Source organism: Epinephelus lanceolatus, chromosome 21 (genome assembly GCF_041903045.1).
Source record: "Epinephelus lanceolatus isolate andai-2023 chromosome 21, ASM4190304v1, whole genome shotgun sequence".
Taxonomy (NCBI): domain Eukaryota; kingdom Metazoa; phylum Chordata; class Actinopteri; order Perciformes; family Serranidae; genus Epinephelus; species Epinephelus lanceolatus.
The window spans coordinates 27,410,628-27,436,059 of record NC_135754.1 but is presented as its reverse complement, the minus strand read 5'-3'; the positions used below and the strand labels follow the sequence as shown (position 1 = coordinate 27,436,059).

At 45.0% G+C, this 25,432-nt stretch overlaps 2 protein-coding genes across 2 annotated transcripts; one reads left to right on the top strand and one right to left on the bottom strand.

Moving 5' to 3' along the window:
• Positions 1 to 19: 19 nt before the first annotated feature.
• Positions 20 to 5,667, bottom strand: gch2 (GTP cyclohydrolase 2). The gene is made up of 6 exons (XM_033611993.2): positions 5,195 to 5,667; positions 2,934 to 3,043; positions 2,701 to 2,756; positions 2,132 to 2,163; positions 1,920 to 2,004; positions 20 to 760 (listed from the first exon to the last, which is right to left on the bottom strand). The coding sequence occupies exons 1-6, from the start codon at positions 5,484 to 5,486 to the stop codon at positions 631 to 633; spliced, it is 705 nt and encodes a 234-aa protein (XP_033467884.1). The 5' UTR covers positions 5,487 to 5,667; the 3' UTR covers positions 20 to 630.
• Positions 5,668 to 13,904: 8,237 nt separating this feature from the next.
• msh2 (mutS homolog 2 (E. coli)) lies at positions 13,905 to 25,088 on the top strand. Its single transcript, XM_033610498.2, has 16 exons — positions 13,905 to 14,155; positions 15,981 to 16,129; positions 16,262 to 16,546; positions 16,665 to 16,811; positions 17,003 to 17,152; positions 18,842 to 18,975; positions 19,113 to 19,312; positions 19,622 to 19,731; positions 19,835 to 19,958; positions 20,430 to 20,580; positions 20,658 to 20,755; positions 20,906 to 21,151; positions 22,558 to 22,762; positions 22,844 to 23,091; positions 24,397 to 24,572; positions 24,791 to 25,088. Exons 1-16 carry the CDS (start codon positions 13,948 to 13,950, stop codon positions 24,965 to 24,967), a joined length of 2,808 nt encoding a protein of 935 aa, XP_033466389.1. The 5' UTR covers positions 13,905 to 13,947; the 3' UTR covers positions 24,968 to 25,088.
• Positions 25,089 to 25,432: the final 344 nt, after the last annotated feature.

The following is a 25,432-nucleotide window of genomic DNA, read 5'->3' as shown; positions in this document are numbered from 1 at the left end:
AAAAGGTTGACAACTGTCATAATGTTTCGACCATTTTATTTAAGCAAAGAATCTTTACATACGTGCTATGGTGGTTATTAGTAAAACCAAAAATCTACTGTGCACATAATTTATTCTACTCAAGGACTACAGATATAATTTGTATCTTAGAAATATCATACATATATATATTACAAAGACTTTATAAATGCATCTATAAATGACACTGTTGGTTTGATTATTAAAATCAGTGGATTCTAAATAATAAAGTAGTATGTAAGGAGTAAGTACCCATGAAATTCCCATAAAACAAACATACAAACAAACAAAAAAAGTGAAAATCTTACGTACTGACATGTCACAACATCAGGTTTCATACTTCATAACAACAATATTGCCATGTAAGACTGTAAAATATCTACCAAAGGCACCAAGAATGTGAGTCTTACATTTTCCTATAATGTTCACAGTGATGCATTTCTGCAGCAGGACTGATATCTGTCAGGCTTCAGTGTATTGAGGTGAGCTCCAGAGTCGGCTCCTGCATCAAACAGCAGATTTGTGTCACCTGCTGTTGGTTTGACCGCGGACCCACTGTTAGAGCTTTCTGTGTGCGACCGTATTCAGAGGCCCTGGAGTGAATGACATGTGTTAGGCGCTCTGTGAGAGAGCCAGGAACTCCTCTCGGGTTTTGGGGTCCTCCAGGTAAACTCCCAACATGGTGCTTGTCACCGTGCGACTGTTAATCTTCTGGACGCCACGCATGACCATGCACATGTGCCTGCAAACAAACACATACACACATGGCATTTGCAGACGCAGCATTTGACGTGCTTTGAGAAAAGTCGTCTCGTCTCACTTTAAGGAAACGTGACATTTTTACATTTTACCCTTGAGGTAGTAGGGCAGCTTTAAAGGTCCAGTGTGGAGGATTCAGGGGGGTGTATTGGTAGAAATGTTTCCATTGGTGTATAACCACCTGAAAATAAGAATTGTTGTGTTTGTGTTACCTTAGAATGAGCCGCTTGTATCTACATAGGGAGTGGTTCCTCGTCCACAGAAATTGTCATGTTGCACCGCGATGTTTCTACAACAGCTAAACCGGACAAACCAAATACTGGCTCCAGACAGGGCATTTTGTGATTTCTCGTCAGCCATTGTGGTTAAAAATATATGTATAAACCTTTATTTAATCAGGTAAGTGTTGAGATGGGATCTAATTTTAAAAAGAGACCTGAGTACACAAATAACGACATAAAACAGCCAATGTAAAAAGTACAATATATATATTCCCAGTAGAGTGAACCTGAGCCCTGCCCGACTCCGACTGACTTTCTGATTTTTAAGTCCGAACCCGACCCGAGCCTTACGCAGTTTGTTACCTGACATAGTTATTGTTACCATGGTTACAGCTTGTCTGTTTTACCGTGATCACACATGGACAGTGACAATCAAAAGGCTGCTGCTACGCACAGTCAAACACGCTGCACTCAATTGGAGTGGAGCCTGTCCTGCGTTCAGGTGTTGTCACGTAAATAACAAATTCCAGCTCTTGAATAGGCCATAGCACAACACAGCAGCATGTCAAGTGGGCCGAACCCCAACCAAATAAGTTAGCACCCCCTCTGCGATGTGCAGTCTCAAAAAACACCCTTTTTTAACACGAAACTGCTTTATTCAGTGTTTTTACCAGTTTGAATCACCTGGTCTGTTTGTTTTGGTGAGAAAGAGACCTCTGCTGATAATTCGGCTCCCAGTAAAAACCTCCTGGATAATAAGCACAGTAGGAATTCTAACATGGAGAAGTTTCAGCTGGTTGTAATCTACAGTCCTCACCCCTAGATACAACAAACACTAGACCTTTAAATCATTCAGATGATGATGGTGTGTGTGTGTGTGTGTGTGTGCGTGTGTGTGTGTGTGTGTGTCACTGAACTTACGCTGCTTCAATAACCACAGCTACACCTTTTGGCTGCACAGCCTCTAATATTCCCATGGCAATCTGCTTGGTCAGACGCTCCTGAACTGAAAGAAAACAATGGGGACATACATGAACACGATGGTACCAGAGTGCATTCAAATTCTTGGGTAAATTAGAAGAAAACTGCGGCAGTTACATGAAAATCCTATTAATATTGCATAATTTGCTTACCTTGAAGCCTCCGACTGAAGATCTCAACAATCCTGCAGAAACCAGAGCACAAGCAAAGAGTACTGATTAAAGATCGGGCATAATAATGAGTAATCTTTTGATAAACACAGAGTGACATCAGTCCCTGACCCCCGGCCTCTACTCTGGCCATGCAACTGTACAGACCCTTCATCTGTGAATGATTCACCCTACAGAACTCTCTGAATCTGTCGTGGAAGATTTGTCCAAAAAACCCAGTGACTCTATTACTGTTATTTTGGGTTTGTGTGTTCAGAGACGGTGTGATATTTTAGGAAAGGGAGGAAGAAGGAGCCAGACAAAAAGGCTGTGATTATAACGGGTGATTCCCACAGGTCCGAAGGGATTTTCTCATGGCTCGAGAGCGGATAGAGTTCAGACTTGTGACTGTGAGTGTGCTTGATGAGGGGACTAGATGATGGCCACCGGGCTTAGACTTAATCCTCCAGGTCAATGTGCTGGAATAACAGAAGAACGCAGTCACCCAGCTCTAACGCCAGAAACATACAGCCGCAGTGGCAGCAGGAGGGTAGTGTGTGTGTGTGTGTTACCTTGCCAGCTTGCTCAGTCCCACCACTTTTTTGTTGGGAATATACCCAATGTGAACCTGGAACGAGAGGTCAGCCAACGAGAGCAGAGATCATACAATCAGAGCAAAGGATGGTAAATATTAGCGATTCAAATGCTGAATGAATGGTGATTTATTTGGTTTCAACCCAGAAACACTCCACGTGCATGTCTTAAAATAGCCCCCTCACACACACACACACACACACAGCTTTACCTTGCCAAAAAAGGGCACCAGGTGATGTTCACACAGCGAAAACATGTCTATGTTCTTCACAATCACCATCTCACTGTGGTCTTCATCAAATATGGCGTCGTTCAGGATGTCTGGGGGCACAAACACGTTTCTAGAAATATCCACTTTGATTATTCACATGGAAAAACTATGGAAAAAGTCCATCAGGAAGACATCTTCAAATGTCTTGTTTTGTCCCACCAACAGTTCAGATATTTTCAATATACTATCAGAGAAGAGCATAGAAACATAGGCGTAGATTTGGAGGGATGCAGGGGACATGTCCCCCCTCAATATTTAGAGATAAAGATAAGTAAGATTCATTTCTGTAACCGCTTATCCTCTTGAGGGTCGCGGGGGGGCTGGAGCCTATCCCAGCTGACATTGGGTGAGAGGCGGGGTACACCCTGGACAGGTCATCAGACTATCACAGGGTTGACACATAGAGACAGACAACCATTCACACTCACATTCACACCTACGGACAATTTAGAGTCACCAATTAACCTGCATGTCTTTGGACTGTGGGAGGAAGCTGGAGTACCTGGAGAAAACCCACACTGACATGGGGAGAACACGCAAACTCCACACAGAAGGGCTCCCTACCCTGGGTTCGAAAACCAGGAACCCTCTTGCTGTGTGTGTGTACGAGATAAACACTGTCTTATGTTTCTGCTGTGCTTATTTTTACTGCTTTGTTGCTTTGCTAGCACCTAAATCTACCGGCACAGAAGCTAAGCATTGCACTGCTGCGGACAGGGGACACAGCAAAATGTGTTTTAGCCACCTAACCAAAGTCCCACCTAAAAAATCAGTATCAGCCCTTCTGTGTGGAGTTTGCATATTCTTCCTGTCTCAGTGTGGGTTTTCTCCAGGTGCTCCAGCTTCCTCCCACAGTCCAAAGACATGCAGGTTAATTGGTGACTCTAAATTGTCCGTAGGTGTGAATGTGAGTGTGAATGGTTGTCTGTCTCTATGTGTCAGCCCTGTGATAGTCTGGTGACCTGTCCAGGGTGTACCCTGCCTCTCGCTCAGTGTCAGCTGGGATAGGATCGAGCTCTCCAGCGACCCCTAACAGGGTAAGTGGTTACGGAAAATTAATTAATGACTCAGTGTACGCTACATTTGGAATATCTTCACCGCTTTACCTTGCACACTAGCTGATCGAGGCAGCAACTCTCATGTTCTTAAGTGGTGTCTGGTGGCTTTGAAATAATGACTTCACGATTGTCTGACTGCAAGATGAAAATATTCTAAATATAGCATACACTTAAACTAATATCATTATTTTTTTAGGTAGGCCTCTTCTTTAGGTGGCGAACCCAATGAGGCTGTGTTTGCTCAGCACCGTTTGATTTTATTTATATGTCGCAGGGGTTTTCCACCCAGAAGTTATTGTAAACAAAAATTGTGATTTGGTCTACAATGACATGAAAGTAGCAGAAGACTTTTGATTTGATGAAATTAAAGACATTTACACCATACACTGATGTGGAAAAGGCACAAATTGTTGCATAAAACTTCACGTTTCGTGTTTGGCGCTCAAAATTTCCTGACACCCTTCTTTCATATGCGCCCCCCAAAACAGTCAAACAAACCTACGCCCCTGCACAGAAAAACCATCAAATCTCATCACTTGTGAAGCTGGAACAACTTGATTTGGGGCATTACCGCTGTAAATAAACCCCTCCAAATCTAAATCTCTAGTTCATATAATGGTGTTCATATAGCTCTGGTAGTTCCCACGCTAGCTCCAAGTGGATGCTTTAGATCTGGGGAAAACTGCATTTTCCTACTCTGCACCTTGGACATGGAACAATCTTCAAAAAGATCTAAATATTAGAAACACTTACATCCATTAATGAATTTAAGGGCCTCATAAAGAATGTGGTGACAGACGTGCTTGTTTTTGTTGACTATGTTTGAATACTTGTTGTTTTATTGTAGATTTTTGTTGTATTTGTTGCATTTTAATGTGCCCTGATTGGCTGCTCCCTCTTAGGAGGGAATCTTAGTGGTTAAATAAATAAATAAATAGGAGCAAAATCACCTTAGAGGTAAATGCAAACCAATGCAGATATCACCCTACAGATTCCAGCTGTTAAAGGTTAAAACAGCATGGTTAAACCTGCATCACAGTGTGCAAGGGTCTCTGTATTTTCGAGAGAAAACTATTAGACTACATTAGATAAATTACACGAGTGCATAAGAAAAAGCCCCCAGAGATGAAGCTGTTGACTCACCGTCGATGGTCTCATGGTAGCCTTTGGTGAGGAACTGCATGGCCTTGGCGGCGCGCAGCGGCGTGCGCAACAGCCCCTGCCGGTCCGTGTCCTCCCCGAGCTCCCGGAGGATGCTGGTGTAGGCAGCCTGGAGCACGGGTAAGCGGGAATTGTCCTCGGCCTCTTTGCGGGACGTCTCGTGCTTGCGGCGCGCGGCGGACTTCTTGGCGTCTATAATGAGGTCGCTGAAGCCGTTGTTGCAATGGAACTCCTCCACGGTGTCGCTGACCTTTGCGTTGCAGTGGCTGTTCATGTCGGAGCGCCGTCTGACTCTGGAGGAGGAGGAGGAGGTGGAAAGATGAGTCCTGGAGTGGATGGTCTCTGCAGGGCTGGTAGGCTGACCCTGTTCCCGGTGCTCACCCAATTTATAACGCCCAAACTCTGTGCCGCGTGCGCATCATTCGTCAAGGTGCCGCCTATACGTCAAACATTTAGTTTCGTCAGCAGGTTAAATGTCATCACCATCAGTAGAAGCCCCCCCCCCCCAACCCATGCAGCAGAGTTCTGCTCATCACTTGACACATACTGTATCATATCCGTCCCCATTCATTAGTTCTGATCATCTCTATTTACTAGAAAGTGGACAGACTTCTCTGCTACAGCAGGCTCATGACTTCACGTGGAGCTCAGACATGGTTTGTGTGCAGTTAGGCCTATTCTGTCTTGATCAGTTGTCATAAATACAATCTTACAGCTGCGTGAGAAGCCATATATACACAAGACAAGTTCTGGTAAGTCAAAAACAACACGTGGAAAGCACAGTGCGGTAGATAATTATGGATTATGAATGCAGAAATAAGTCCAAGTGCCAGTCTTGACTCAGTGGCTGACACTCTGAGGGTGGAGCTGTGCCACAGGTCGTAAAACAGGTCATTGGGCCTTTTTCGCATGTCTGTGCCCAGGGGCCCAAAGCCATGTGAAAAGCAATGAATCCTCAGTTTGGAAAGTGGTGTATGTGCAGAAGAAATTCTCCTGACAAAAAGTCATTACAAATATCTGAAGGACCATATGTCACGATAAAAGTCTCCATATATATGTAATGAATTGTATTAAGATTAGTGCAGAATTTGCTGCAGGAAGGTGAGGAGGACATGTTTCAGTGCCAGCGATTTGTATTGTAAATTATGACAACTTCCACTACATAATGTATCATCCTCTGGAGGTGGTGGAGTTTGAAATTTTAGTATGGTGACAGGGTTGTCACCATACTAAAATTTCAAACTCGATATCAATACCCAGGAAAATATTCAATACTCGATACCATTTTTGATACAGCAGCAAAAAATTAAGAGGCATGTAATTTTTAAAATAAAGATCAGAACAGTAACATCATGAAACTACCACAAGGAGATCCAGAATTACCACAGAGACACAAAACCACAAGAGGGTAGGCTACATAACTATTACCATACAAAAACAACAAAAGGCACAACCACTACAACGTCTGTTTACCTTGTACTTATGCAAGAAAGGTGGTTGGGCCTTTTCACATATCCGTGCCCAGGGGCCCACTGTCTCATAATCTGCCCGTGCCCAAGGACTATATGTCATCTGTGGAGTCAGAGACATGTTGCTGCTCATCCAAGAGGTGTCTTCAGTTCTGCTGATGGTTAGGGAGTAAACCTTAGTTTAAAGTCTTGGAGCATCCTGTGGGTAACATAAATCAATGTGTGAATCAGTATGGAGAAAAAAACGAACGCCTGCACACTTACTAATTGTTTATACCTGTGGTTTTCCTGTTTTGACAAGTCAAAATGTGTTAAAAACCCTTCTACATGGATAGATAACTTCTTTGCTTCAAAACTTTTAACTTTAATGATACTATGTGTACATTTTGGACATTTCTGACTTCATCGCCTCCCTGTGGTATAATCAGAAAGACTCTGGAGCAGAAAGCGGTGGGCACTGTTTTAAGGTAGCCAAAATGACCTGGCCCAGAATTGGCCTGAACTCGGCATGCTGGATTAAATTAGCAGGGCTGGATCTGGTTGCCCGACTTGGCATGAATGATGCCCCAGAATCGGGCCGAATAAGCTGGCCTGATTCTGGTTGCCAATACTGCCATCACTGGGCTGTTATCAGAAATGACCTGGCCCAGCATTGGCCCAAACTCAGCGTGCCAGATTAAATTAGCCAGGCCGCATCCAGTTGCTGGACTCGGCTAAGACTTAGCATGAATGACGCCCCAGAACCGGGCCAAATTAGCTGGCTCGATTCCGGTTGCCCACACTGCCATCACTGGGCCGTAATCAGAAATGACCTGGCCCTGCATCATCCTGAACTCGGCATGCCCAATGGAATTAGCTGGGCTGCATTCGGTAGCCCTACTAAGCTGAGAATTGGCATGAATGATGCCCCAGAATCGGGCTGAATCAGCTGGCCCGGTTCCGGCTGCCCACACTGCCATCACTGGGTCGTAATCAGAAATGACCTGGCCCAGCATCATCCTGAACTCGGCATGCCCGATGGAATTAGCTGGGCCGCATTCGGTTGCCCGACTCGGCTGAGACTTGGCATTAATGATGCCCCAGAACCAGACTGAATCAGCTGGCCTGATTCCGGCAGCCGACACTGCCGTCACTGGGTACAGCATGGCATTTAATTGAAAAAGTGGAATTAATGATGTCTCTGCAATCTTTACACTTAGCAAAGTTATAGTCATAGCAAAGTGGACCAGATTGGACCCTTTGGTGGACTGGTTCTGGCCCGTGGGCCGTGTGCTTGACACCCCTGAATTAGAGCTTATTCTGTGTCGATTTGCTTATGATAAGATGAACTTTAGAAGATGTCTGCCGCACAAACCTACTGAACTTAAATGTCTAGACAGGAACAATTGCCTTGGAAAGATTCCAGGAGACCACACAATTGAGGGGACTGTGAACACAACACCCAGACTGCTGGAGAAACCAGGAGTTTCAGCCTGAAAACTGGAGCAGTCACCAGATGCTATCTCACTTCATAATGTGACATCGGGTCAGTAACTGAGACAACTCATTGATGTTAGACTTGCAGCGGGGACTCTAAGCACCAATGACTGTCTTGGAACTTATGGCCTGCAAGAGTGTACCGACCTGCAAGCTTCCAGACTGCTAAACCTTACCAACAAACTAAAGCGAAACAGAATATGAATACTAGATATTAGTATGACAGTATAGTATGATATTTGTGATGATGATGATCACTGGGGATCACTCAAGTCATTAAGGTTAATCCTCTGGGGACCATCCAATCATTGTTGAGATATTTCAGCTGGGACCAAAGTGGTGGACTAGCCGACAGGCCAACAAACAGACATCGCTGTAGAACCATGCAACGAGGCTGACTAAAACTTTATTATTTTTAGAAGTAAACGCCTGACTTGCGCTTGCTGAAGAAATCTGAAACAAATCATCAGTGTTGGTGTATTAACGACTAATAACTGAGGAGAATCAAGCTCTAACAATGAACAAAGACAACTGTGCTGCAGTTCGTGAGTGTCTGTGGTGGCTCAGATTTGCTGTCTTCCGTGAATTTGTGTGAAGGTAGAGTTTCAAGAGCTGTAGGCGAGTAATTGGACGTACATCACGTAGGTGCAAGGCCTTCAAAAAATAATTTACATGAGGAAAAAGTAATGCCTGTACGCCCCATGACAGAAAAGCTGAATAAAGATCAAAACGTTGTCTTTCTTAAAATGTTTTAATTACAACCTTAAAACAAAGATGCTCTTGTATAACAGCAATGTCAAATCTGTCCTGCTGTATGGTTCAGAGAGTTACCGAGTGGTCAAAACAGATATGACGCGAGTGGAAGTCTTTCACAGTGGATGCCTCAGACAAATATGTCAGATCTCCAACCTTCAACTGTATAAGAAAACAGGTAGCCAGAGCATCATCATGGAAATCACACACAGATGTTTGAGATGGTTAGGCCATGTGCTAAGAATGGAACAGGGCCGGATCATGAGAGTCGCCTTGAGATGGACACCACCAGGCGAAAGAAAACCTGCAAGGCCCAAAACCACCTGGCGCAGAACTATGTCACTGGAGTTGGAGAAGATGAAGCTAGATGAATCCCGGATGAAGAGGAGTAAATAAAAAAAGTACGTTTGGATTTATTCAGCTTGAGGACACAACCACAATGTATATATATCATGCTGTATATTCTTTAATAGTTTTGAATGTGTGTCAGTTGTCAGGTTTGATCCACCAAATGTAAAATCTCATTTTGTCCTTCACTTCTAAAACATGACTACAATACCTTCTTTTATAACTGAACTGGTGGTCAGCCTGTTAAGGATGTTAAATCTTAATTATATTTAACACCCATGTGACTAAAATCTACACTTTTTACTGAGTTGGTCAGCTTGTTACAGATGTTAAATCCTTATTACATTTGACACCCATGTGACTAAACTTTCTATGTAAGAAGTATTGACAAAATTAGGCCCCTTTCGCTTTTACCCTGTCAATATATTTGATTTGGTTCACAATCTACTAAAGAAATAGTCCATATAGTCCCACTCTGAAAATTGTAAAGAAAGTAAATAGAAACTTTTATTTTGTGAACAGTCATGGTCCCATGCCATTTGGGAAAAGCTCTCATTTCTCATACCACTGTAACACAAAACATTTGAATGAATGAATGAATGATACATGTCCTGCCATGCTTCAGGTTTGCCAGATAAGAAGAAGAAGAAATGAGAATAGCAGAACAAAAAGTACAGTACTGACCTGAAATTAAATTCTTCCTTTCATAAGACAGGATAGAAGATACCTTTATTGACCCTCAGAGGGGAAATGTGGTGAAATAACGTCATGGATGTACCAGCCTATTTGGGATCAGATGGCTGGGAAAGAACATCCTTTGTTTAATTAGCCAAATTACTGGTAAAATGATACGATATGCAGTGATTAATCGGTGTAGTAGGACCAACATGACTAAATGACCCACTTTTGTTACGTAGCACAGTAACTTAATAAAGTCATGCCATCCTTTTGCCTGGGTCCAGACCTTTGAATGCACCCCCTTCTCTGAGAAGTAATATCAGTCAAACCATCCTTCACACACACACACACACACACACACACACACACATTTTGGTAGTTGACAATGGAACAAAAAGTGTGATCTCTTGTTCTAGAAATTCAGGTTATTGACATTACATGGGCTTCAGCTGATGACATTTAGTCACACGGTTTCTTGGAAGATTAGTGCATTTGTTTTCACAACTCTAGGAAAAAGGGATTTGATTGTCTCACATATTCTCACATGCAGGCATGTTATGGTTTAATCAACAGAACAAAACAATTTCCACCTCTGTGTCTGTCAGGACTTTGCCTCAGCGGGACGCTTGTATTATAATTTTGGTCTTTCTACGTACACTTAAAGTCCAGTGAATATAACAACATGGAGCAATCATATAGTTATGGTGCTGAGTGTAGGCTTAGCTTTTCCTAACAATGCTTTCTAGGGAGGGATTTGCCTGCATGTCAGTTCTGAAACAAACATCAACAGCACGTTTGTTTGCTTTTTTCTGTTTTTTAAAGTAGCTTACACAATATAGACTACACATTTCGCTTTAGGAGGTAACATACCAAAAATATAATGTGGTAAATACAAAACATACCTAAACATTTAATCATTTAATCTTTGATGGGAATATTTGATGTAGTTAGCCACTCATTACCTGTCATATGTTATTTCAAGGCTGCAAGTTTGTTCAGTATAATCGGTGGATTTTCACCACATTGAGCACATTTTATATATTTGGAAGACGTGAGGCCAGATAGGGTGGCGTTGTGTATTAACTCTGCCGCAGCTCTTCTAAGTTTACAGAATATATGAATTCAATAAGGGAATATCTTATATTTGACATTTTTCAATGTTTCAGTGTGGCGGTATGTGTTCTGTGCTGCTGTCCCTTTTCCCTCCCCTGTAGATCTGCCCAGGTGTGCTGCATTAGTTAACAAGGTGCATTGCACCTGACATGGAGGAGGTGATTAAGAGCTCCTGTGCCAGCAGCAGAGGAGAGAGGCCTCTGGTATGGGGACTGCTGGGCTCTATTTCAGAAAGCAGCATTAGTGAAAACTCTCAGTATGTTAAGCCCGAGATGAGGGACACTCTGAGTTTTCCGTTTCACGAAGCCAGTTCAGCGTAACCCTGAGTCAGTTACTCAGTCACTATTCTTGTTAAGTGAATTCACAAGGATGTGTGCATGTCAATATAGTTGAGAATACTGGGGTGAATATTGGGGTCAAATGGGACAGTATAACTATACAGCGTTCATCTGATGAGTGATAGCCATAGCTAGTCTTAATTGTAAGGTCATAAAATTGTCATAGCTAATATATTGCACATACCTTTGATGGAAACGTGATTATGGTATACGACTGCTCTAAAATCAGTAAAAGGTGCTCATGTCACACCTTTTCAGTATTGTGTGGAAGTCGGGTATGGTGCCTGTGGAGTGGCAGACTGGGGTGGTAGTGCCCAATTTCTAAAAAGGGGATCAGAGGGTGTGCTCCAATTATCAGGGTATCACACTGCTCAGCCTCCCTGGGAGAGTTTACTCCAGGGTGCTGGAAAGGCGGCTCTGGCTGACTGTCGAACCTCAGATTCAGGAGGAGAAATGTGGATTCTGTCCTGGTTGTGGGACAGTGGACCAGCGCTTTGGTTTGTGGGAGTTCGCCCATCCAGTCTACATGTGTTTTGTGGACTTGGAGAAAGCTTACGGCCACGTCCCTTGGGGAGTGTTATGGGGGGTACTGCAGGATTTCGGGATACTGGGGTCACTGAGATGAACCATTCGGTCCGCATACTCGGCGTAAAGTCAAACACACTTGTGGTGGGTGTGGGCCTCTGCCAGGGTTGTCCCATGTCACTGATCCTGTTTGTAATATTCATGGACAGGATTTCAAGGAGCAGAAAGGGGTCCAGTTTTGTAACCTCAGTCTGTGGTTGCTTTGCTTGGTCTCTTGCCCCCATGACGCGACCACGGATAAGTGGACTGAAGTAGATAGATCATGTCTCTATTTTTGGAATTGAGCTGTTTTTATTTTGTTCCATTAACCCAAACACAATTTGGGCTAATGGGACAACACAGTTTTCGGTGACTGGGACAGTGCTAAAAGGCTTTGCTAATAAAGAAAATTATTATCCTTGCAATAGAGAACCATTGTATATGCTCCCTCCATGTGCACAGAACCCTAATCAACCTTAAAAATATTTATGGACTAAGTGGATTTTTGCTAGCTGAACTAGCCAGCTAGCAAAAACCACCAAGTTTACATTAATACACTACCCAAGCCAAACCTAACACTGATGGCAGATTTACACTTGGGCGTCAGCTCTATGCAGAGCCTACGCCACTCTGGAGACCACCCTGTATGATGCCCCACTTGCCAGCCAGAAGAGAAACACCAGGGTCTCAGGTGTGGCCCCCCATCCATGTCTCCTTACCTTCCATGAGAAGGTCCAGTTGTTAACTAGCTAACGCTTAACTGTTGTTAGCATTACTAATAGCTAAAAGCACACAGCTTAAACAATCTTAATGTAATAAGTTTACCTGAAAACAGTCCTCCATTAGCCTGAAATATATTTGGCGGTGAATAATGTCCTCAACGATTAAATAAATAAATTAAAAAAAAGAAGTTATAAGCTCTGCGTCATAAGCTCTGCATCCATGATTTACGGCTAACTAATGTTAGCCTAGTTTGCTCCTTCTAGTTACGCACAGCTTGTTGCTAGGTGACAGGAACGGGTTTGGGCGGGAACAACGTGGGGCAACCAGGAAATCCTCCGCAGACCAGACCACTGTATAAATTAGCCTAGCAGCTAGCGGACATTTCCTCTACTCATATGAAACCAGGGACAACAGCAACATTTAATAAAGGTAACGTTACAAAATGGGGCTCCATTACAACTCACAAGGTTCACTGACAAAACAACTGTCTTATACTGAACACGTTACATATAACATGCTAATGTTATTAGCACAAGCCAGTGGCATTTTACATTGTATAAATTAGCCTAGCGGCGACCGGTGGAGATTTCCTCTGCTCATACATAACCAGGGGTGGTACAATGATGCAGTGAATAGTATCATTACTTGATATCGTGTGGGTTCTTGGTTCAGGCCCAATGTCCTTGGGTCTAATTAGCATTTATTTTTAAGTAAACTCAAACGTTTTTGTTTAACCCAATTAAATGTATTCAATGCATTTTGGACTTAAATATTGTTTTTATTACCTCAATCAATTAAACGTGTTGACGTTAAATAAAATTTGGTGGAGGTTGTGTCAGTGAGGAAAGACAGCTTTATATTGTATGAATTGTGGACAGACTTCAGAGATTAAGTTTGACAGCAGTGTACATGTCTCAATTTATAGTGATGAACAGGAAAAGATAAATGTGCATGTTTAATTATCTTAAAGTATGAAATAAATTGGGCAATAAATGTGCTTATACTGGCCTAAATCAGTGATAAGATGTCCTGTCCCAATCTCCCAAATGGTTACAAAGAGGTTTGGGGTCGGTTTACTTAAAAGGGTATGCAATGTCTCCTTGGAATATAATTATTCTCTATATAATTTCCATTAAATAATATAAATTAGATCCTGTTTTGTCTACTCCGCTACGGTAGGTGGCGGTATGCAGCTAAAAGAAAAAAAAAAAACAAAGAAGAAGAATATGACGTAGTTTCCTGTTTGGCCCCAGCGGTGGCGGGAGTTTCCAGCATGGCGGTGCAGCCGAAACAGAACCTGTCCATGGACAGTGCAGCCGAGCATGGCTTCCTCAACTTCATTTTCTCCATGCCGGAGAAACCAGACACTACTTTCAGGATATTCGACCGTAACGACTACTACACCGTTCACGGAAAAGACGCCATCTTCGCTGCGAAGGAGGTTTTCAAGACGAACGGGGTCATCAAATATTTGGGCTCAGGTAACCTGGCTAACCACCAGCTAAGGCTTGCAGACTGGTGGCAGGGTGTTGATGCATTTAGAGGCTTAGATGAAGCAGCCAGCAGCGAGCTAAGATGGCTGCAGTTGCATCAGTTAGCTCCAGTGCTGCTGGTGCTGCGTCATAGGGAGCTCTGCATGAAATATAAGCACACATAGTGTTTCTAATGTCCAGAGCCGTGCAGAGGCATTTGAGCTGGAGGCTTTTGTACATACAATACATTTGTGCACATTAATGAGCATGTGAGCATGTCTCCTCTCGTCCCCCTCTCCTCATTCTAATCTTCTCTCTTCCTCTCAATTTATTTTCCTCCCCTCTCCTCTCCTCATTCTCCAATTCCTCTCCTCTCCCCTCCTCATTTTATTTTCATCTCATCTCCTCCTCTCCTCACTTTATTCTCCTCTCCGCCCCCTCCTCTCCTCATTCTAATTTTCTCTCTTCCTCTCCTCACTGTATTTTCCTCTTCTCTCCTCACTTTATTTTCTTCTCTCCTCACTTTATTTTCTTCTCTCCTCACTTTTTTCTCCCCTCCTCACTTTATTCTTTTCTCCTTTCTTCTCCTCACTTTATTTTCTTCTCCTCTCCTCACTTTATTTTCTTCTCCTCATTCTAATCTTCTCTCCTCCTCTCCTCACTTTATTCTCCTCTCCTCACATTATTTTCATCTCCTCTCCTCACCTCACGTTATTTTCATCTCCTCTCCTCTCTTTATTCTCTTCTCCTCTCCTTATTCTCCTCTCCTCATTCTCCAATTCCTCTCCCCACTTTATTCTCCTCTCCTCCCCCTCCTCTTCTCATTCTAATCTTCTCTCTTCCTCTCCTCAATTTATTTTCCTCCCCTCTCCTCTCCTCATTCTCCAATTCCTCTCCCCTCCTCACTTTATTTTCATCTCATCTCCTCCTCTCCTCACTTTATTCTCCTCTCCGCCCCCTCCTCTCCTCATTCTAATTTTCTCTCTTCCTCTCCTCACTGTATTTTCCTCTTCTCTCCTCACTTTATTTTCTCCCCTCCTCACTTTATTCTTTTCTCCTTTCTTCTCCTCACTTTTTTCTCCTCTCCTCACTTTATTCTTTTCTCCTTTCTTCTCCTCCTCACTTTATTTTCTTATCCTCTCCTCACTTTTTTCTCCTCTCCTCATTCTAATCTTCTCTCCTCCTCTCCTCACCTCACTTTATTCTCCTCTCCTCACATTATTTTCATCTCCTCTCCTTTCCTCTCCTCACGTTATTTTCATCTCCTCTCCTCATGTTATTCTCCTCTCCTCCCCCTCCTCTCCTCATTCTAGTCTCCTCTCCTCCTCATCTCCTCACTTTATTTTCATCTCCTCTCCTCCTCTCCTCACTTTATTCTCCTCTCCTCCCCCTCCTCTCCTCATTCTAGTCTCCTCTCCTCCTCATCTCCTCACTTTATTTTCATCTCCTCTCCTCTCCTCACATTATTTTCATCTCCTCTCCTCCCGTTATTCTCCTCTCCTCCCCCTCCTCTCCTCATTCTAGTCTCCTCTCCTCCCCATCTCCTCACTTTATTTTCATCTCCTTTCCTTTTCCCAAGTTGTTGTTCTCCTCCTGCCATTAGGGGAGATGAAGGAGACGTGATGCTGCTCTGCACGGCGCTCACAGTGCGTGCGGCTGCCACAAGGGGAGTTGCAGAGGGAGGAGCAGGGGCTCGACTCAGATGCAGTTGTCAAATATAAAATGATTAAAAGACATGGAAAAAGAAAGTCTTGTAAAAAGGGCACAGAAGCTTGAGCGCCCCCTGGGGTCTGTGAGTACGTGCCTGCTAATGTTAATGTGTGTCGGTCTGCAGGCAGTCGCAAGCTGGAGAGCGTGGTCCTGAGCAAGCTGAACTTTGAGGCCTTTGTGAAGGACTTGCTGCTGATGAGGCAGTACAGAGTGGAGGTGTACAAGAACCACGGCAAGAGCAGCAAGGAGCACGACTGGAAGATCGAGTACAAGGTATTGTGTTTGATGAGCGTGGTTTCTGATTCCTTAAAGACCCATAATGCTTTTATGGAGCTGTGCGGAGAGAGTGAGAGGGGAGAGATGCACATTGGTTTGTGTCATTTAACGCAACCCCTCCTCTATCAGGCCTCTCCAGGAAACTTGACTCAGTTTGAGGAGATCTTGTTCGGCGGTGGAACCGGTGCAGTGGGTTGTGCAGGAGTCGTAGCCGTGCGGTTCGCCACAGGAGGTGATGGACAGCGGGTGGTCGGCGTCGGCTACGTGGACGCGGCCCAGAGGACGATGGGAGTGTGCGAGTTTCCGGACAACGAAATCTTCTCCAACTTGGAGTCCCTCCTTGTCCAGATCAGCCCCAAAGAGTGTCTCCTGGCCCAGGGCGAAGGCAGCACTGACGGCAGTAAACTACGAGAGGTACGTGGTGGGCGGGGTCATAACTGCAACCTGAAACGCGCCTTCACCAGTGTATGCATTCTTTAACACCCACTAACAGCACGGGCTATTGTGCTATTGCTATTGTGTGTTTGTGCAGGTGGTGGAGCGTGGTGGCGTGCTGGTCTCTGACAGGAAGAGAGCAGAGTTTAGCAGCAAGGACATGGTCCAGGATCTCAACAGGCTGCTGAGGGCCAAGAGAGGAGAGACTGTGGCGAGCAACACGCTGCCTGAGCTGGACAAACAGGTGGGTAAACAAAGAGCTCGCCGACACTTGGGAGGAGACACACACCCAATGATTCGACTTCGGTTCTCTCAGGCATGAGACCACCAAGGACGGCACAGTACAGATATTTAGATTTGTTATACATCCTAAAATGTAAAGACAGCCATCAGAATAATGTTTTAATGGTAGTCTGTGTGTGGTTCCATTCGCAGGTGGCCATGTCGTGCTTGGCTGCAGTGGTGCGATTCCTTGAGCTGCTCTCTGACGAGTCCAACTTCAACTCCTTTAGTCTGACCACTCTGGACCTGGGTCAGTACATGAGGCTGGACAACGCTGCCGTGAGGGCTCTTAACCTCTTCCAGGTCAGTGACAGGGACCAGGTCAATGGAGATCACTACTAGTCCCTCACTACTCACGATATAGTAGGGCCGCCAATTGAAAGTCAGAGATTCAAATCATCGGTTGGAGTCCCCTCAGTCTTTTGAGATTGCTTCAGGTCCAGCTGCCGGGTTTTCTTTATTTGTTTGTGTGTTTTTTGCTAGTCAGCGTGCTGTGCAGTGTACTTCTGGGAATGTTTTGGTCCCCAGATTTTGCTGCAGAGTGAGCGCTCTTGACTGTCATGCTACATGCTAAAGCCTAGTTCACATTACACGATTTTCACCCTGATTTTGCGTTGTGGAGACTATCATAATCTTTTGAGTGTTCATACCTGGCGATGTGTGTTTCTGTCAGCGGGAGTCTGACCTATGTGTGCACACCACAAGATTTCCCCACCGAGCCCTCGCTGACAGAGCCCCAGATAACGCGGTGACACATCGTAAAGGCATGTATATTCTTTATTATCCTGGGTCCAAACACAACGCACTCCCCGTGATCCTGTGGACGCCGCCGTTGTTGTTGCTTGCCAGCTGGCTTGTCAGTGTTGCCAGATCTTGGAGAGAAACAAGCAACCAGGGCTATGGAAACAAGCCCAGAAGAAGTGACAATCATGCGTTTAAATAACTTATTAGATGGATATATATAGAGAAAGGTGACGTTTAGAGATCAAGCCCAGCTTGTCCTCCTCACATTTCTTCCGTCCTCCTGCATCCTGACATGGGACGTATCCCGCCTCTCATTGGCTGATGCTCTTTGTCAGTCGTGTCAGCCTTCTCCAGTTTTCTAGCATGCCAGATATCCAGTCCCAGTTGGGGACGACTTGCTCATAGGCTTGTCCACACATGAGGACTCGTCGTGGCAGACTATCTGCCGACCCACGGTGGCTCTCAAGATCCTCTACGATGTCAAAATCACCGTGAAAATCGTGTAATGTGAACTAGGCTTTAGTCGCAGGAAATGTGTCTGGAGAGGTTTCACCTTTCACATTTCACCCGAAGACAATGTTATGTAGTAGCTCCACATTTTGATCTCAATTTCAACAACAAGGCCTCTGATCAGCGTCTTCTCCACAGCAACAAGCCGAGGCTGGGTATTGTGGCAATTGGAGCCGATCCCCTGACAGATAGACACATGATGTCTGAGAAACAAAGTAGAAATTGGTGGTCAGAGATTAAGTACTATCCAGCGCAGTCTGCTCCGAGCCTCTTGTTTTGCAGGTGCTGGCTCATTTTACATGGATGTGCATTTCACGGGATCTCTCATTCATTGATTTTCACTAGCCGCTTATGCTGTTGGGGGTCGCGGTCGCGGGGGGTGGAGCCTGTCCCAGCTGACATTGGGCGAGAGGTGGGGTTCACCCTGGACAGGTCACCAGACTATCACAGTGCTGACACATAGAGACAGACAACCATCCACACTCACATTCACACCTATGGACAATTTAGAGTCACCAATTAACCTGCATGTCTTTGGACTGTGGGAGGAAGCTGGTGTACCCAGAGGAAACCCACGCTGACACGGGGAGAACACGCAAATGCCCACTTTTGTACATGTGTATGTGCTGTTGATATAATCAGTTTACATTGCTGAGGTTGTTCTTAGTTTCCAGGCGTCAGCAGTAGCATGTGTCACATAAGCAAGGGGATGATATATATTATGATTGTATCCTTCAGGGATCACCCGACGACACCAGTGGAGCTCACTCATTGGCCGGTCTGTTGAACAAGTGCCGCACACCGCAGGGTCAGCGGCTGGTCAACCAGTGGATCAAACAACCACTCATGGACAAAACCAAAATAGAAGAAAGGTAATACATGTGCTGCAAAAAACTTTCCTCAATGTTCAGACTGCATTTTATTTTAGCTGCAGATATATTTATATTTTGCCTCTAAGAGATGTTGAATTCAGGTGTGTGTGTGTGTGTGTGTGTGTGTGTGTTTGTAGGCTGGACCTGGTGGAGAGCTTCGTGTGCGACTCTGAGCTCAGGCAGACCTGTCAGGAGGATTTACTGCGGCGGTTTCCTGATCTTCACCGCCTGGCCAAGAAGTTCCACCGTCACTCTGCGACGCTGCAGGACTGCTACCGCGTCTACCAGGCTGTGAGCCAGATCCCTGCACTCATCACGGCCCTGGAGAGATACTCAGGTGCGCACAAAGCTGCAGCTGATACAGTATACGTATGTTTGCCACACTGTGGACTGGGTGTCGATCCGAGTGTCAATAAGCCAAAAAATCACTTCCCACTTAGACAGAGTTACAGTTAGTTTAATGTTCACTTTGAGATTCCAGATTAATCGGCTATTGGCTGTTCCTGTTCCAAACTATTGTTATTAAATAGTCCTTTAAAAATTCCCTGTTGGTCGACCTCTACATACAGTACAGTGCGTTCATTTATTATCTGTGCAAACTACCTATTTCATTGACTTATTTTGATTTCTTGTGTATGTGTTGTAGGTAGCTACCAGGTTCTGTTGGAGGCAGCGTTCCTCTCTCCTCTCCAAGACCTGAACACTGACTTCCTGAAGTACCAGGAGATGATTGACACCACGCTGGACATGAACCAGGTCTTTAGTGTGATCTGTACACAAGTACAGTGAAATAATATTGCTCTTTAAATATACATGCACACATTGTTAACATTTATCTTTCCTTTTGTGTTGAGTTTAGATCGACCACCATGAGTTCCTGGTGAAGGCGTCGTTCGATCCGGTGCTGAGTGAGCTCAGAGAGAAGATGGACACGCTGGAGAAGAGCATGCAGGCGGTGCTCAACAGCGCAGCGAGGGAACTAGGTGATCACACACACGCACACACACCAACACCTTCATAACAACAGACCCAGACACAAACATGTTTATGTAACTGATGGATATCTGTTCTTCCAACGAAGTCTGATTCAGCGTTTTAAGAGAGTGACTGCACGCATCTGCTGATTTGTTGTTAAAATGTTGGTGAGACAAGAACACCAAAGCAGATCGATTACAGCGTGCAGTCATTATGTGCTACAAGATTTTAATGTGTGTGTATATACAGATAATATAGATGCCTCCTGGCTGCTTTCCGGTTCATGTCCAACTGAAGTAGACCCCGAATGCTGGATGGATTGTTCATCCCATCTGACCTGGGACTGCCGCAGGACCCCTCAGAAAGAGCCTGTGGGCGGGGTTAGGAGATAAACGTCCGGGTGACCTTATGTAGCCGGTAGGGCTGGGTGATGCGGACAAAAATTCCTGCTGACTCATCTCTGTAACGTTGTGTTCCAGGTCTGGACGCCGGAAAGACGGTGAAGCTGGAGTCAAATGCCATGCTGGGTTTTTACCTGAGAGTCACCTGCAAAGAGGAGAAGAACCTGAGGAACAACAAGAAATTCACCACGCTGGACGTGCAGAAGAACGGAGTGCGCTTCACAAACAGGTTTGTCTCACTGTGTCACACACCCACCGTCTGTCTCAGATAACCGCGCGATAACCTGTTGTCTTGCTCTTTCACAGTAAGCTGAGCTCTCTGAACGAGGAGTACACCAGGAACAGGGAGGAGTACGAGGAGGCTCAGAATGCCATTGTCAAAGAGATCATCAACATCGCCTCAGGTGAGGAACGCCACCACGTGCTGCTCACCGTGTCTCGTCAGCGTGGCACTGATTTGACGGACAGGAGGAATTAGGTCTTTTTAAGTGATCGCTGCAGCCTCCCGCCTCCGTGATATTTCATTTGAACTGTTGCACTTTGTGAATCACCAGGTTACGTGGATCCCCTCCAGACGCTGAGCGACGTGATAGCGCAGCTGGACGCGGTGGTGAGTTTCGCCACGGCGTCCGTCTCGGCTCCCGTGCCGTTCGTTCGGCCCCAGCTGTTGGCAGACGGCTGCAGGCGTATGGAGCTGCAGCAGGCCAGACACCCCTGCATGGAGACGGACGCAGACACCGCCTTCATACCCAATGACATCACCTTCGTCCAGGGGGAGAAGAACTTCTATATTATTACAGGTGAATGCCGACATGTCTGAAGTTGTAATTCAGCAACTGTGTGGATACGTTGAAGCTCTTCTACCCCCACAAGAAAAAACAAAGAAAGGCAGAATTTGTGTCCTAAGCCCCTCCCACCAGACGACCATTGTTTCCCATACATTGATTTATTTAGTCTCCCTCTATTTATCAGAACACAAATGAAACAACAGTAAGCTGCTGGCCACCCCACCGTCCTTCCATTTTGCTCCCTGCCGCTGTGGAGCAGCTCAGGAGACAGACCTTCAGTTGGCAACTGTAGCAGCTGGTGCCAGGTCTAACCTTTGTAATGGCAGCAACAGAAAGTTTCCTGATCCGGCAGGGAGGCATTCCAGCAACTGTCCAGTCCCCCAGAGCTGTGATTTGCGCTGGCTGGATCCGGTGTGCTGCGGCCGCTGACTTTGGGTCCGTCTTGAGAGCTGCTGCCTGCTCTCCTTTCGATCAGGTCGTCTGTAGCAGTGGGGAGTGAGGCGGCGGACACACTGTGATTTGGGGCTTTAACTCAGTGGTTCCCAACTGGTGGGTCCATTCTGAAAGGACTGCAAGTGACCTACAAATGTCATGTTGCAGTGCTTGTCTAGTTTTCTCTCAGTCATCTTGAATTACAAGAAAGATCCTTTTGGGATTTTTGCCCAGTGACACCAAAATTAAACTGCCTATCCCACCTTTAAAGAATAATGCTGGCTTATCACATCTAGCGTCTTATTTTTATTTTTAAGTTGATAGAGTAATCTTGTAGGAAAACTTTTCATTTATCCAACAGTTACAGAGCAACAGTATTGTCCATTTGGAGTTTTGTTTCTGACCACCTGATGGATGTAAGTCCAGTATTCTTTGTCTTTTACCTCTGTTTCTCCAGCTGCTAAATGCCCCAGTATATTCACCAGCTACTCTTAAACTGCATGTGACTGCTGTTTGGTGCTGAGCAGATTCACTGGGTTTTTAGAGCTCACTGAAAATGACACTCTGAGAGCAATGAGAACAGAACCGTAAAGCTGTGGGCTGGACAGCTTAACAGTGAGCTGAAAAGTGCCGTAAAGCCAGTAGCTGCAGATCCCGGTGGTAAATCTTTGTAGGTTCATCACTATGTGAGACTCACATCACACTACTCAGCTGACAGATGTTTTGGAGATTCTAGTCTTCCTTTTCCCACACTACATGTGCTCCTTTCAGAAATCAGTCACACAACTATAAATACAAAGAAGACTAACAGTGAAAACAGTCTCAGTCACATCTGTCGGTTTTTAATCCGTAAACTTCCCAATTTGTGTAATCTTCACGGTTCTTTAGATGCGGTGGAGACAAACAGGAATGTGATAGTTATAGTTCCTTTCCTGTAAATAAGGACACATGACAAACTAAGTTCACCCCTCTCGTCTTGTCTGCAGGACCAAATATGGGTGGCAAGTCGACATTCATCCGTCAAGTGGGTGTGATCGCTCTGATGGCCCAGATCGGCTGCTTTGTCCCATGCGAGAAGGCGGCGCTTAGTGTGATTGACAGCATCCTGGCCAGGGTGGGAGCGGGAGACAGCCAGGTAAAAGGAGTGTCCACCTTTATGTCGGAGATGCTGGAGACGGCTGCCATCCTGCGGTAAGAACAGATGCACAAGCTCGTTTTACAGCTACACGTTGACACACAAGCCTTTTCTCATCGCCCGTGTTGTCCCTCCAGCTCGGCCACGGAGAACTCGCTCATCATAATCGACGAGCTCGGCAGAGGCACGTCCACGTACGACGGCTTCGGCCTGGCCTGGGCCATCAGCGAGCACATCGCCTCCAAAATTGGCTCCTTCTGTCTGTTTGCCACCCACTTCCACGAGCTGACGGCGCTGGCAGCGCAGCAGCCCACCGTCCACAACCTGCACGTCACAGCCCTGACCTCCCACAACACACTCACCATGCTGTACAGAGTCAAACCAGGTCGGCACACAACACACATCCACAAATCAGTAATGATTGTGCTAGTGGCTAATGGGCATGTAGCTATTTGCATGTTTCAGATGATACGTCATGTTTGTAGTCGACCAATGAAGATGAGTTTACATATCACCTTGGGTTCGTCCTTCACCTTCTCAAAATGATCCCACACTTTGGATTTCCTGCCCGACATGTTATTAACTAGCCTGTGGAATAACCGCAGGTACCAGCCCTGGAAATTAACGTGACCCCTTAGTGTGTCCACTTCCTGAGTCTGTCCTTTCAAATTAAATACCCACATGGTCCAGTCATATAGGTTTTGATTTATTTTGACAAGGCGCAGCTCCTTATAGAGTTTCACTTTTGTGTTTTTGTTTTTTTGTCTGCAACTAAGTGACCAATGAAATCTTGCCGACTAACAACCTCTCTGGTCGACCTAATCCATACACACAGGGTTCCCACAGGTCCTTGAGAGTCTGTGAATTTGAAAAAGCAAAATCAAGTCCTTGAAAGTTTAAAACAACCAAAACGTAAACAAATAAATAGCCATGGGGCATTAAAAGTGCTTGGATTCAATAATTTGTGCAAGAATAGAAGTTTTGACATTGTTCGTAGGTAGGCTACGTTCTGTGGTCTCCACGTGTCCTCCAGCAGTTGCGTCACTGTTTCACACACCACCTGCCTCATGAAAAAGCAACGGTGATAAGATTGAAGTTAATTGGATGTGTTGGATCCTTAAATCTTAAGGAATTAGACTTGGAAAATTCTTGAAAAGTCCTTGAATTTGATGTTTAAGAGGGTGTGGGAACTCTGTACACAGTCATTCTTCAGCTGCTAGTATGCTGCTACATGTAGCTACATGCTAACATCAGGGAGTCATATAAATTGTATAAAGTGCTGCTATGTTCCCTGGTCATTACGCGGCTGCAGAGACTCTGAGATATGACCTGGATGCACCGACCAATCAGAGAGGACTGGGCTTTTTTTTTTTTTTTTTTTAGGATAGGGTCTTAAAGAGACAGGCGCTTATATAGAATCTGTTATAAAGGGAGAATGAAGGTGTTTCAGCACAGACAGTACGAGGAAAATTAAGTGTTTTGACGATTAAATCATGTAAACATGTATTTAGTGTTTCTATTATAAAGAGGATGAACCCATAAATGAGCCTAATAAGTCGTCTTTGATGCAGTTATGTTCATTTAAAGTACATTTTCTGCATTTCTCAGCTCTAATATGGATATAAGACATTGAGTCTGACGTACGGAGGAGAGGCAGGTGAACTGATCCAGCCCCTAACTGTGCATTTAGGTGTGTGTGACCAGAGTTTTGGAATCCACGTTGCCGAGTTGGCTTGCTTCCCGCCATCGGTGGTTGCCATGGCTAAGGAGAAGGCGGAGGAGCTGGAGGAGTTCCAGGAACCTGCGGGGGATAAGTCGGAGCAGGAGGAAGAGCCTGAGGCCAAGAGACGACGGACAGACAAACAAGTAGGGCTCAGTTTTCCAGCATCCTGCTCCCATCACAACTCGTAGACACGATCCAGCATCATGTGAACTTGTTAGAGACATGAACGGCTGCAGGAAGGATTACATTTCCTCTAATTATATTTTAAAGTAACATGTAACATGCTGTTTTTCTTTTCAGGGTTCCCTAAGAGTTGATATTTAGAGATTATGACAAAACTGATGTGCTGCCTCTTCCTCAGGTGGGGGAGAAACTGATCCAAGACTTCCTGGAGAAGGCGAAGTCGCTCCCTGCTGCCACCATGAGTGAAGAGGAGGTGAAGGCGGCGCTCAGGAGAATGAAGGAGGAGCTCGTCGCCAAAAATAACATGTATATCACGGACATCCTTTCACACTGTGTCCCAGTAAAAACAGCTTAATTTGTTTTTTAGACTCACATCTATGTACTCATCATGACCAACAGAGGTCAAAGTTCATATTCTGTAGGTAACACTAGAGCGCTTCTACTGTATAGTTTCTCAATAAAGAATTTTTTCTGTATTTGCTGGTGAGTTTGTGGGTTTTTTTTGGATCTAGTTACTGTCAGCGCATCAAGAGCTGTGCAATAGCATCAGGTTTCTTTGGAAATGCAGTGTCACAAAACACTTAAAACATGATGCTGCTTGTGGATAACTATTTCCCTTGACTGACCTATTTCCTTAAAATGTGTGCAGGCCTTAGCTCCTTAGCGAACTAGACTGTTGCCTTCTGGGTGGGGATTGGAATCGAGAAACAGTACCAAATTGATCAGTTTGAATCGTACACGTCCATCCATCCATTTTCATCTGCTTATCTGAAGCTGGGTCGCGGGGGCAGCAGGCCAAGCGAAGCACCCCAGATGTCCC

Coding starts and splice junctions, on each gene's coding strand:
- gch2 (XM_033611993.2), bottom strand. CDS start 5,486: ATGAACAGCCACTGCAACGCAAAGGTCAGCGACACCGTGGAGGAGTTC. Junction 3,044..5,194: donor CTACCATGAGACCATCGACG/GTGAGTCAACAG, acceptor TTGTGCCCCCAG/ACATCCTGAACGACGCCATA. Junction 2,164..2,700: donor GGACTGAGCAAGCTGGCAAG/GTAACACACACA, acceptor TGGTTTCTGCAG/GATTGTTGAGATCTTCAGTC.
- msh2 (XM_033610498.2), top strand. CDS start 13,948: ATGGCGGTGCAGCCGAAACAGAACCTGTCCATGGACAGTGCAGCCGAG. Junction 20,581..20,657: donor GGAGTGCGCTTCACAAACAG/GTTTGTCTCACT, acceptor GCTCTTTCACAG/TAAGCTGAGCTCTCTGAACG. Junction 21,152..22,557: donor GAACTTCTATATTATTACAG/GTGAATGCCGAC, acceptor TCTTGTCTGCAG/GACCAAATATGGGTGGCAAG.